The sequence below is a fragment of the Mastomys coucha genome, unplaced genomic scaffold, assembly GCF_008632895.1.
Source record: "Mastomys coucha isolate ucsf_1 unplaced genomic scaffold, UCSF_Mcou_1 pScaffold18, whole genome shotgun sequence".
NCBI lineage: Eukaryota > Metazoa > Chordata > Mammalia > Rodentia > Muridae > Mastomys > Mastomys coucha.
Window position 1 is genome coordinate 74741108 of NW_022196900.1, and position 13103 is coordinate 74754210.

General features: G+C 46.0%; 1 protein-coding gene across 5 annotated transcripts in view; it reads right to left on the reverse strand.

The window, feature by feature from the left end:
* The window catches only part of Armh1 (armadillo like helical domain containing 1), a 40083-nt gene that overhangs the window by 24797 nt on the left and 2183 nt on the right, over window positions 1–13103 (reverse strand). For all 5 annotated transcript variants that reach the window (XM_031378347.1, XM_031378346.1, XM_031378348.1 and 2 more), the window contains one exon: window positions 1369–1596. In XM_031378347.1, the coding sequence (XP_031234207.1) occupies window positions 1369–1574 (206 nt within the window). In that variant the 5' untranslated portion in view covers window positions 1575–1596. The remainder of the gene's footprint in view (window positions 1–1368; window positions 1597–13103) is intronic.

Here is a 13103-nt window from a genome sequence, read left to right on the forward strand (position 1 = left end):
GAAGGAGAGAGGAAACAGGAGAGGACTGCCAGAGAAGAGACCACAGAAGGAGAGAGGAAACAGGAGAGCCACATCCCAGGAGTCCTGGGAACTGCAGGGAGGATCGGGAAGAGCTGACTGACAAATGTCATCAAGGGGGGCATGTGTAAGGAATGACGATGTGGTCACCTGGCTTTGCAGTCAGGAAACCACTGGAAACCTTAGGAACTGCACGGGTGGAGCTGGGCGAGCAGAGACTGCAGTGGGCAGGGGAGACAGCAGAAAGGGAGAGAGGGACCTTTTCAGCAAGCTACACTGTGAAGGGGAAGGGCGGGTGAGCTCAGCGCTGATACTAGAATTTTCATTTTTCGAGGGAATGCCAGGTGTGGAGGTGCATGTCTGTGATCCCAGAATGTGGGAGGTGGAAGCAGAGGGGTCGGACATCTTTAACAACATAGTCTTTAAGGCTGTCCTGGGTGACATAAGACTCTATTTTGCCCCCAAACAAAAAGGAGTTAAGTGGGGATGGAGAGATAGCTTGACTGTCAAGAGCACTGGCTATTCTTCCAGAGGACCCAGGTTTGATTCTCAGCACCTACACAGTTGCTCACAACCATCCGTGACTTCAGTTCCAGATGATCTGACGACCTCTTCTAGCCTCTGAGGATACCAGGTACATGTGGTGCACAGATATACATGCAGTCAAGATACACACACACACAAAGATGATAAGAAGAAGTTGAAGATAAGGAAAATGGAAAAGATGTAAGACTGAAAACAAAGTCCCCAAGGAAGAGTCAAGTACAGAATAAACACATCCAACTTAGATGGACGGAGTACTAGCTTCCAAGTCTCCTGGGACAGAGGGCAGAGTTAAGAATAAGGACACACTTAGAGTCATGTGGTGGTTTGTATGTGCTTGGCCCAGGGAATGGCACTATTAGGAGGTGGGACCTTGTTGGAGTAGGTGTGGCCTTGTTGGAGGAAGTGTGTCAGTGTGTGTGTGTGTGTATGTGTGTGTAGGACTTTAAGACCCTCCTGCTAGCTGCCTGCAGGGTCAGTCTTCTCCTGTTTGTCTTCAGGAAAGATACAGAACTCTAAGCTCCTTCAGCACCATGCCTGCCTGGATGCTCCCGCCTTCATGATAATGGATGGAGCCTCTGAACCTATAAGCCAGCCCCAGTGAAATGTTCTTTATAAGAGTTACCTTGGGGGGAAAAAAAAAAAAACTAAGAGAAGACAGGCGATTGTAGAGTTCTTGACTTTGGAGATATTTTTATCGCCATATTTTTGATTCTTAAATATTGGAATCAAGAGAAAAGCTTCCTCAATTATACTTCCCCTCCCTTTTGATAAAGTCCTGCTTCCCGCCAATTTAGCAAAGGATACATGATTCTAAGCCAGGTGGTCACTCGTATGAGGAACAAACTGGCTCCCTGGGAAAACTCTAGCTCCAGCTCGGGGCCAGTCTTGCCTTCGTTGGTTTCGATGAACGTGGTGAGAATCTGAATTCTTAGGGCTCTGCTGGCGTTGTCCCACTCTTGCAAAAAGCTCAGGAGCCGGCTGATTGCTGCCTGCTCCTTTATAGAGGCCATGGTCAGCCAATCCTGAGGACGACTGCAAGGTACAGAAAATGAGGTACCATAATGTTGAGAACCACATGAACCCATAACTTCATGGCCTGTGCTTTTCCATGGATCTACTTGTTAGGGGAGCCTCTGTACAGATGCACTCATAAAAGCCACGCTAGGGGGTGGAAGGCGTGGCTCCCTAGTGATGCTTTCCGGGCCCTCTGAGTTTCAGCCCTAGTACTGTGCAAAGCAAAGTGAGTGACTGAATGGTGGCTGGGTGACAGATGGGGCTGTAGCTCACAGCTGTAGTACTCGCCTCCCACGCCTCCCACGTGCAAGGTGCAGTGTTGATCCCTAACACGGGGGTGGGGGGGTGGGGCACTCTAAGATCTTGAGCAGGGAGGCTTTAACCAGGATGTAATGGAATAAAAGGAATCGTGTTGGCCCCGCAATGGCCCAGACCTACAGTCCTAACACTTCCAGACATTGAGGCAGGAGGAGGATAATTTCAAAGTTAGCATGCGCTGAAGCTGAGATACTATTTCAGTGGCAACATACATCAGGCTGGCCTTGAACTTAGAGGTCTGCCTGCCCTCTGTTTCCCAGGTATTAGGACTGAACCAAGGTGTCTGCTTTTTTCCTTCCTTCTTTCCTTCCTTTTCCCATCCTTCCTTCTCTTTCCTTTCCTTTCTTTTCCTTTCTTTTCCTTTCCTTTCCTTTCCTTCTTCCCTCTTCTTCCCCTTCCCCTTCCCTTTCCCTTTTTCCCTTTCCCTTTCTTTCTTCTTTTCTTCCTTCCTTTCTTATTTATTTTTTGAGACATAGTTCTGCTATGTAGCTCAGGCTGGCCTTGAACTCATGATAAACTTCCCACATTAACCCCATGAATGCCAGATGACAGGAATTAAGTTAAATATATTTTTCCTCTTTGTGTGTGTGTCTGTGTGTTAGTGTGAATCCATGTTTGTAGACATATATGTGGAGGTCAGAGGTTGATGTTGGTTATCTTCCTTAACTGCTTTTTGCCTCATTTCTTTTTATTTTTTCTTTTTATTTTTTGAGATAGAGTTTCACTGTATAGGTTTGGCTGTCCTGGGACTCCATTTGTACACCAGACTGGTCTTGAACTCACAGAGATCCTCCTGTCTCTGCTTCTTGAGTGCTGGGATTAAAGGTATGTGCCACTATGCCTGGCCCTGCCACCTTATTTTTTGAGATAAAGTCTTTCGTGGGACCTGGAACTCACCAGTTTGGCTGGACTGGCTGGCCACCGAGTTCCAGGAATACACCTGCCTCGGCAACCACCCAGTGCTGGGTTTATAGTCGAGCACTATCGTGCCTGGCATCTCTGTGAAGGCTAGAGATGAGAAAACACAAGATCTGGGGTGGCGGGGGTGGGGGTGGGGGGAAGGTATTTGCTAAAGGCCTCAGCATGCTCTTTAAGCAGATGGGAGACCAGGGCTGATCAGTTTAGGCAAAGTTCTTCTTAACCTTGTAACTGGGCGTTTATTCTAACTCTTTAAAACAACTCAGAGTAAAGTTAGTGGGAGGAACAACTTCCTGTTCCATAGCTGGATTAATGGGCTGTGGTTTGTAGGAGTCTGTGTCCTTGGGAGAGTGTTTTTGGTGGGGGGATGGGAGGCTTAAAATAAACCCGTTTCCCAAAAATAGTTGTGATTGAAAGTGTTATTATCCATAACAAATGTTAGTGCTGATGGGATAAAGGCACGTGTGATTCTTTTGTCTAACAGACAAGTGAAAGTCATATTTCACATTATCATGGGGTTTTCTGTGATTTACAGAATATTTGTGAAACATTACTTGCAGCGGCCATGATTGATATGGAGGGAAGAGCTTGTGTGTAGGAGAGATGTGTATTTCACAGAGACGGTTCAACATGAAATTTACAGTCCCATAAAGTGCTCCTACATCTTTGCCAGAGATCTGGTTAAAAGGACTTTACAGCCTGAAACATCCTAAAATTGATTCTAAATTAACGTTTCCTCATATGTATTTGAGATATTGATGGGGCCCTGCTATCAGACTTTTATTAGGAAGTGATAATCTGAGACACGCTGAGACAGAGGTACATACATACCAACCTCCACTACTCCCCAGAGGACACTGGGCCTGTGCTCCTGGGAAGGGTGCCACACAGCTTCAGGAAGCTCTCTCAAGCTCCAGTCAGCGTCTAGAACTGGGGGGCTGGGACAAGTGTGGACCAACCTAAGCACAAACAACAACCAAACCTTCACGGGATGCCATCGATTATGGCCAACTCTGTTGTAATCAGAGACATAAAAATAACTGTCAACAACCAAATGAGCATTAAGAAAATGAGGGCCAGGGCTGGAGAGAGGCCCAGCGGTTAAGAGCACTGACTGCTCTTCCAGAGGTCCTGAGTTCAATTCCCAGCAACCACATGGCGGCTTACAACCATCTATAATGAGATCTGGTGCCCTCTTCTGGTGTGTCTGGAGACAGCTACAGTGTACTCACATACATAAAAAATAAAAATAAATCTTTTTAAAAAAGAAAGAAAGAAAGAGAAAGAAAGAAAGAAAGAAAAAAAATGAGGGCCAGCTGGGCAGTGGTGGCTCATGCCTTTAACCCCAGTTCTAGGGAGGCAGAAGCAGACAGATCTCTGTGAATTTGAGGCCAGCCTAGTCCATGTAGTGAGTTTCAGGACAGCCAGGGCAATACAGAGAAGCCCTGTTTTAAAAAACAAACAAGCAACAAAAGAAAAGAGAAAAGAGAAACTTGGACCAGTAGCTGTTTTAGACCCCAGGGAGGAGGGAGGAGGCATCAGCAGTAACCTTCTCCAGATGGACTCTTCCTAGGCTCAAAGTTCAAGCCTACTATTAGAGAAACTCTGGTGAGATGGTCCCTCAAAGTCCCTGGAGCCCTCCATTCCCCTATGCTCTTCTTTCTTTCTTTTTTTCTTTTTTCAAGACATGGTTTCCCTGTATAGCCCAGGCTGTCCTGGAACTCACTCTGTAGACCAGGCTGACCTTGAACTCAGAAATCTGCCTGCCTTTGCCTCCCAAGTGCTGAGATTAAAGATGTGTGCTACCACTGTCGGGCTCTTCTTTCTTTCTTCTCTCTTTGCTTTTTCTTCCTGTGAGGCTGGCCTCAAACATGACTTTTTTCTTAGCTTTGAGTAGGGGGTTCACTGGTTTGTGTCCACCACACCTAGCTTTAACTCTTAAATATGCCAAGAATGCCCATGAATAGCTCTCTACAAGGTACCGTGGGAAGCAAGAGTGCATGCCACCTTGCCAGGGTCCTGGAGTCACTCCTCAGGGAGGAGCATGAGGTTTGGCATCAGACTGGGCTCAAGGCAGTGAAATCAAAAGTAACAGTTCCTGCCTAGCCTTGAGCCTCGTTTCTGCCTCCCACCACAGGCAGTTACTTTTGGCTCCTCTGATATTTACTTCCATATTTCCAAATAACAATAACAAATAACAAATGCATATGCAATTTGTTATGGGCTGGACTGTGTTTCCCTCTGTTTCATATGTTGAAATCCCAAATCCCCAGTACCTTAGAATATGACTACAACAAGTAGGGTCTGTGTGTATATGTGTGTGCATGCCAATATGCCACATGTCTGCAGGTCAGGTTACCCTCAGATGTTGCTCCTTGGTTTTTGAGACAAGGTCTCTCACTTAGGCTAGGCTTGCTGGTTGACTGGCATCAGGGGTCCATTTGTCTCTGCTGGATTCCAAGAATAGCAGCATGTCTCAGATTATCGCCTCCTAATAAAGGTCTGATAGCAGGGCTCCATCAATATCTCATTCTTGGCAGCAAGCCTAAAATGGCTTGCTCCTCCTCCTCTTTCAGTGTGGGCACTAGGGATTGAACTTGGGTCTTTATGCTTGCCAGGCAAACCCTTTACCAACTATCTTTTAGGCCCTGACAGGGTCTTTAAAACAGCACCTAGGATTAAGTGGGCTCATTGAGGTGCAACTTTATTTAATACAAAGGTATTTTTATGAGAGGTCAGGGCTGGACGTGGTGGTGCACATCTTTGATCACTTGAGAGGCAGAGGCAGAGGTAGGCAGATGTCCGTAAGTTCAAGGCCAGCCTAGCTTTAGCATGGTGAAAGGACCATGAGACACTGAAATGGTTGGTGGAAGCATGAGGGACACCAGAGCCTAGCACTGGGTCCTGGAGGCCACAGACATGAGAGTTGTGATTTGACAGTTGCTGATGGGCTGGCCCCTGGGCAGGTCTAGTGCAGCAGAACTTCCAGACCCTCTTGGAAGTTGTTCTCTAAAAACATATGCAACATTGCATATGCACACTACACTCCCCAATGATAATAGTATACGTTTTAAAATTTAAAAAAAAAAATTAGAAGATATTGGGATATGGAAAGTCGAAATGAAGATATGGGGAAGATGCCATTTATAATGGAAGCAGAGCTGCCATGGGGGACTCTGACATGAGCTTTCAGCCTGCAGACCTGGGAGCAGACATGTCTGCTGTGAGCATGCAGTGCCCACCATGGCCAGAAGAGGGCGTTGGACACCCTGGAACTAAAGTTAACACATGGCTGAGCCAATGTGGGTGCTAGGAATGGAACCTGGGTTCTTTGCAAGAGCAGCCAGTGCTCGTAACCTCTGAGCCACGGCTCCAGCTCCATTCCTGTTTAACCCAGTCTGTTGTTCTCTGTCATGGTGGTCTCAGTAAACTGATATACTACTATTACTTAGATTTATCAATTTTGGACAAAATTTATTATTTATTATTCTGGCAGCTGAGGAATTAGTTCTCTTGAAGCATTCCAACCCTCCCTTCCCTCCTCCTTATGCTTGCAATATAATTTCCCACAATCTACAGTTAAATCAATAGTGTTTACATTATTGACCAAGTAAATAAACTCTTTGGTCAAGCAATAAAATACTATTACATTTTCTTTCCTTACGGCTTGGTTTTTACCTAGAGTCAATCACAGCCATTTCTTCTCAATCATTTAGTTCTAATTATCTGCAGTGATTTACCCCGCCAATGTTCCATATGTAGCAGTAAGTTTTTTTTTTTTTTCCTAAATGTTCAACCCACATCTAACTAGTCCCTTCTCCCAGGAGAGCTGTGTCCATGGACCTCTTCTCCTCCTACGTGGGCTCGTGGGTTTGGGATTTCCTTCTGCTGTTCTCCACCATTGCAGAAACACATCTCGTTTCTTGATTTATTCCTTGTTTTATTGAGGCTTGTTCTGTAGTGGTGTGTCCTGGAAACTCTTTCCTCAGATCGAGTCTCCCCTTTGCTTCTGCTGGTGATTCTGATGTCATTCTGATTCCTTCCTGTGTGTAGGAGTGTCTCCTCTGCTGCTGACTTTAAAACCTTTCCTATAACTTTGCTGGGGATACAGCTCCGTAGTGAAGCACAACTGAGCATACCTGAGTCCTGTTTGAACAATTGTCACTGGGGAGACGGGCACAGATCTTGTTCTAGCTGGGCACAAGGTCTGTGGATGGCACAGAGCCTTTTATTTTATTGTATTTTTAAAAAGGTACAACTATAGCCGGGCGGTGGTGGTGCACCTTTTAATCCCATTCTACAGAATGAGTTCTGGGACAGCCAGGGCTACACAGAAAAACCCTGTCTCGAAAAACCAAAAAAGAATGTCAAGTCATAGGTAGTACAATACAGTGGTTAGGGCTGTGGGTTCTGGAGAGCTGTCTGAGTTTTCACTTCCCAGCAGTGGTTAGTTAACTCCTCTGGGCTTCAGTCCTATTGTCCATTGTGATGTGAAAATAATATCTCATAAGACTCGGTATAAACTCTGCAACATATAGAATGGAATCCTTAGTTCGACAAGCTCTTGGGCTTGGCCTATAGCTCAGTTGGTAGAGCACATGAATTTGTGCGTGAAGCTATAGGTTTTGATCCCTGTTACCTTATAAACTGGGTGTGGTAGAACACATCTACAATCCCAGGCCCTAGGCAGAGCCAGGAGGACATCTTCTCTTCTCTTCTCTTTTTCTCTCCCCTCTCTCCTCTCTCCCTCCCCTTCTCTCCTCCTTTCCCCCTTCTTTCTTTCTTTCCTTTTCTTTTCTTCCTTCCTTCCAAACAGAGTTCCTCCGTGTAACCCTGGCTGGCCTGGAACTCACCACATAGACCAGGCTGGCCTTGAATTCACAGAGATCCCCTTGCCTCTGCCTCTTGAGTGCTTGACTAAAGCTCATGCCACCATACATGGCCTTGATTTTGTTTTGGAAATCCCTTGATTTCCAAAACTGCTCTCCGTAGGGGAGCTGGATTTGATTCCCAACAACTGTATGGTGTCTCACAGCCTTCTCTAACTCCAGTTCCAGGGGATCTGACAATCTCTTCTGGTCTCCACAGGCAATAGGCATACACATGTGCACATGTGCACAGATAGACATGTGGGCAAAATAGGCAAGGCGAGAGGTGCGGGCCAACTCAGGAGCCACTCCTGAAATCTGGCAAAAGATGCTCAGGGCACCAAGGGGTGATGGAAGCAGAGACAGCTCTCAGAAGAAGCAGCAGGACCCAGTGACTGATGGCTGTGGAGGAATCATGTGGGTCTACTGGGAATGAAGGACCCCAAATGTCCCCAACCTACCCCTCCATTTTTCTTTGCAGTGTTGGGGATAGAACCTAGGACCACTTACCTAGGGTTTACTTAGTGGTAGGGAAATACTGTACCACTGAGATGTGCTCCATGTAGCTCTGGCAGGCCTCAAACTACTATGCAGCCAAGGATGACCCTGAACATGCTCACACACACACACACACACACACACACACACACACACACACCATACATACATAAGCAATAATAATAAAAATAAATTTCAAAAAAGATCCCTGCCTGGGGGGTCTGGAGAGATAGCTCAGCATTTAAAGAACTGCTCTTTCAAAGGAGTCAGGTTCCATTCCCAGCCCCCAGCTGTTTGTAACTCCATTCCAGAGGATCTGACACCTCACACAGACAGGCATGCAGGCAAAACACTAATCTTATCTCCAGCCACTTTCATACACCCAGACCTCTAGTTTTCAATCTCCCAGGCCCTTCCTGAGGGCTCCCAATGCTGCCCTGACAGCAGGAGTGGCCAGCTTCCTTTTTGACCTTCTACAAACCCCCTGAGCCATTTCCAGGGCTCTTGCTTCTGTGGCTCTTCTTCTGACATCCCTCTCTTTCCTTGTGCTATCAAAACAAACCCTCTCACTGGAAGGCAGTGTTGGAGACTGAGCTCAAGGGCAGGGCTGGTTTCCCTAGTCCTGTGCCCTGGGGTGGGTGGCATAAAATAGAAATTTAATAAATGCCCGCCACCGGTGAGAAACCAGCCAGCTCTTGTTTTGATGTTTATATCCGAGTGTCCGTGATATGTAGGTACATAAAACCACAGCCTTCTCAAAGCTGCCATGTGCAGAGTGGTGGAAGCTCCATCCAAGGAGGCCGGCGTGAGTTCTATGAGGCATTTTACAGCCATGACAGGGACAGCGATGTCAGCAGGGGTATCATCTTTGGAAACTAAGGACAGTGGTTTGGTGCCATGAACGGTCAGTTAAATTGTAATTGGAGAGAGCTGTTCTTCTGAAAGCCATAATGTTCCTTAGTTGAAGCCAAATGGCATCCAAGAAGGGGAGAAAATTTTTTGAAATGTCAAAGAAATGATTTCCAATTTGGTGCTCACAAGCAGAGATCCTAATGATCAGCAGAAATGAGGAGCAAACAAATTAGCACTAATGGAGAATGGCTTTTGGAAAAGGGGATTTAATTTATAGTCAGCCGATCATGGCATGCAGTGGGCAATAAAAGTCAGTTTCACCAGCTTGATCAGAACTGGAGGCCGCACGGAATGCCAGAGAAAAATGTCCAGCGTCATCATGCTCATTGGAATCTCTCTGTAAGTGGCAGCCAATTACAATTGCTGATATTTTACCTTGGAGAGAAAACAGTGTGAAAATCATAGTACATGAAATTAAAAATCCAGATTAGAAACCTTCATCCAAACTGTCTGTGGCCTTCTAACCTTGGCAAAGTCCTCTGAGAAAATGGCTAGCCTACTACTCTGCCTTCTGCCCAGAACGGACCCTTGGATCACCTCTTCATCGTTAGAGCTGATTAATAAGTGGAGTCTTAGCTGCAAATCACTCTACAGTGGCCGAAAGAAAGGTCCTTCAAGCAAGCAAACCAAAATCACGAAATTTCAAAACTCCAGCCCACGCTAAGTGAGAGTCCCTTAACAACACTCAAAAGGAATTACCAACAATTAAGAGAAGCCAGGCATGGAAACCCAGCCTGGGAGACTGAGGCAGGGGAACAACCATAACTTCAAAGGCTACTCTGGGCTATGAAGCAAGTACCAGGCTATCCAACCAGGGCAAATCCTGTCCCAAGAAAAACCAAACCAAGCTAAATGAATAAATAAAAAAACAAACAAAAGAGCTCAATATGTCTTGTTATTAGATAAGATTTCCCAGACAGCGCCCCCTTGCCAATTCCTTTCCCTAAATTCAGAATAAAATACATCTATAAAAGCAAGAAAGCTCCAAGCCACGGTTTATCTGCCTGCCTCACACCCTGCAGGTCCCCTCACAGATAAGGTCATCTGTTCCGTTCCTGGAGGTTTCACAGGGCAGAATCAAATATGGCCCTCTCCTCAGGGTCTTGATTCTTTATTCTTATAAACTATGATGCGACACACATCATTAACCCCAGCACTCAGGAGGAAGAGGCAGATCTCTCTGTGAATTTGAGGCCAGCCTGGGCTACAATGTGAGTTCCAGGACAGCCAGGGCTACACAGAGAAAACCTGTTTCAAAACAAAACAAATCAAAACAACAAAAAATAGTGCCACTCTCTGGTGACCAAACATTCAACTCTATGAGCCTATAGGGGCCATTCTTATTCAAGCCTCCACATTCCACACCCTGGCCCCCATAGGCTTGTGGCCCTATCATAACGCAAAAATGCATTCAGTCCAACTTCAAAAGTTTCCAGTCTATCATAGTCTCAACACTGTTTAAAAGTCCAAAGTTCAAAGTCTCTTCCAAGACTCAAGGCAAGCTCTTCACTATAACCCCTATAAAATCAAAACCGAAAGGCAGATGACATACTTCCAACACACAGTGGCACAGGACGTACTTTATCATTCTAAAAGGGAGGAAAGGAAACACAGTGCGGACACCCTGGACCAAAGCAAGCCCAAAAGACAGCTGGGCAACTCCAAACTCTGCATCTCCATGTCTCATTTCTAAGCACTCTTCAGATCTCCAACTCCTTTCAGCTTTGCTGACAGCAACACACCTCTCTCTTGAGCTGGTTCTACAACACTCTGTTGGCAGTTCTGCTTGGTGGGTATCCCACGACTCTGGCATCTCCAACATCTTGGGTCTCCAACAAAATCCAGGCTTTGCTCTCAATAGCTTCATGTGATGGTCTCTCTGGGTCTCCACGTAGGGACTACCCTGATACATACCTGATTTTCTTTACCCACGGAGGGAGATTCCACAACCCCTTTCTTGTATCCTGGATTTTAAAGTCAGAATCACATTCCTGAAGCTGCCAAGTTCTGCTGTTGTCTAGGGCTAGAACACTGGTGTAGGTATAAATTTTTTGCAACTTACTTTTAATAAACATTCAACCCCTCCTCTTGCCCACCATCCAGCAGAGGTAGTGGAAGAGGAAAGTTATTAGGATACGGGGGAAGTGGACCTGTTTAGAAATGATTCTTTGAAGCAAATTCCATCTGCGTAGTCAGGAAATCAGAAGTTCAGTTCACAGGTCAACAGTGGCAGATCGATCCACTTACAAACACTTCATGGATATCCCAGCAGTCCAGTTCAGTAGTGTCAGGATAGCAGCATTGGTGGCATGACCTGGCAGGAACAGCCAGGGCTCAGCTGAATTAGCACGAGTCAGCAGGAGGGACCAGAGCCATCAGGGACACCAGACGTTCTTGGCTGTGTCTCTCTCAACGAATCGGAGATCAGCGAAGAGACTAGACCAAGAAGTGTGGCAGAACTACCTCTACAAGTAGGCCTCTCTCATAGCCTGTGGAGTCCTATTTATACTCCTTCCAAACATCGTGCATCTTCCACAGGTCTTGCCTCAGCATGTGAGTCTCTCTAAGCAAAACTTCACATAAGCCTGTGTCAGCGGACGTCACTCTGTCAATCAGCCTAAGACTGAGGAAGCAGCAGGAAGCTGCCAGCACACCACCAGAAGTTTTTTTGGTGCTTTTCTTTCTATGGAGCCTCAATAAATGGAGCTCAGCTACGAAATATTGAGCAATACGTGAGTGTTGTTATCGAAGAATCCTTCATCATTCATCCTCTCATGTGCTTTAGCAGAACATCCTTTCACCGGTGTCTGCTTCAATGAACATTCGTTCACATGTTTGTCCCAGCAAAACACCATCCTACACAACTGACTCTCCAAAGAACCCTTAGGTTTCCACTTCACACGGGTTCCTTGTTCAAGTACAGGCCCATCAGCTCTCTGGCTTTGGTGGTGCCCTTCCCTCCCTTAACCTTTCCTGAAATTTCACAATTTTTCACAAGTTGGAAGCCTTGCTGGGTGAAGGCTCTCCTGAAGTCACCATTCCCTTTATTTTGATAAGCATCTGGTTTTTCTTTACTTTTTAAAAATCTCCTTGAGCACCGGACCACTGCCTGGTGCTCCTTTCCTTGTCCAGTTGTACATTTTGTATTTCTCTTGCTCAGTTTGCTCCCTTTCATTATAGATCTGTATGTGATACACTCTCTACGAGGCTGCCTCGGAATCTTCTCTGCCAACACCATTAATCCAAAACTCTTCAGTTTAGCCTTAGGCAACTTGGGGGGTGGAGGGGAGACAAGGGCAGACAGCAGCTACATTCTCTGCCAAAACATCACAAGAATGGTCTCTAGGCCACACACGGTACTCTTCTTCTCTGAAACCTCTTGAGCTGGGCCAGCAGGCTGGCCACTGCTTTCAGCACCACTGCCTTCTAAACTCCTACTAGCGTGGTCCGTTAAGCCCAGCTTAAACTACTCAACTGCTTTCCTAATCCGAGGTCCCAAAGTCCACATTCCACCCATAAAGCAGCAAGGTCGGGTCTGGCATAGCAATACTCTGCTTCTTGGTACCAATTTCTGTCTTAGTCACCATGCTGTGAAGAGACACCATGACCATGGCAACTTTTTGTTTTGTTTTGTTTTTCGGGACAGGGTTTTTCTGTATAGCCCTGGCTGTCCTGGAGCTCATTTTGTAGACCAGGCTGGCCTTGAACTCAGAAATCCGCCTGCCTCTGCCTCCTAAGTGCTAGGATTAAAGGCATGCACCACCACCGCCCGGGAGCAACTTTTATAAAGGAAATAATTTAATTGGAGCTGGCTTACAATTTCAGAGGTTTAGTCTATTATCAGGGTGGGGGCATGGTGGTATGCAGTGAGACATGGTGCTGGAGAGGTAGCTGAGAGTGAGCGTTCAATATCTGGATTCCACCACACTGGGTATCTTTATACCTCTCCACCTTTTTTTTGTTGTTGTTGTTTGTTTTTTGTTTTTGTTTTTGTTTTTGTTTTTTTTTTTT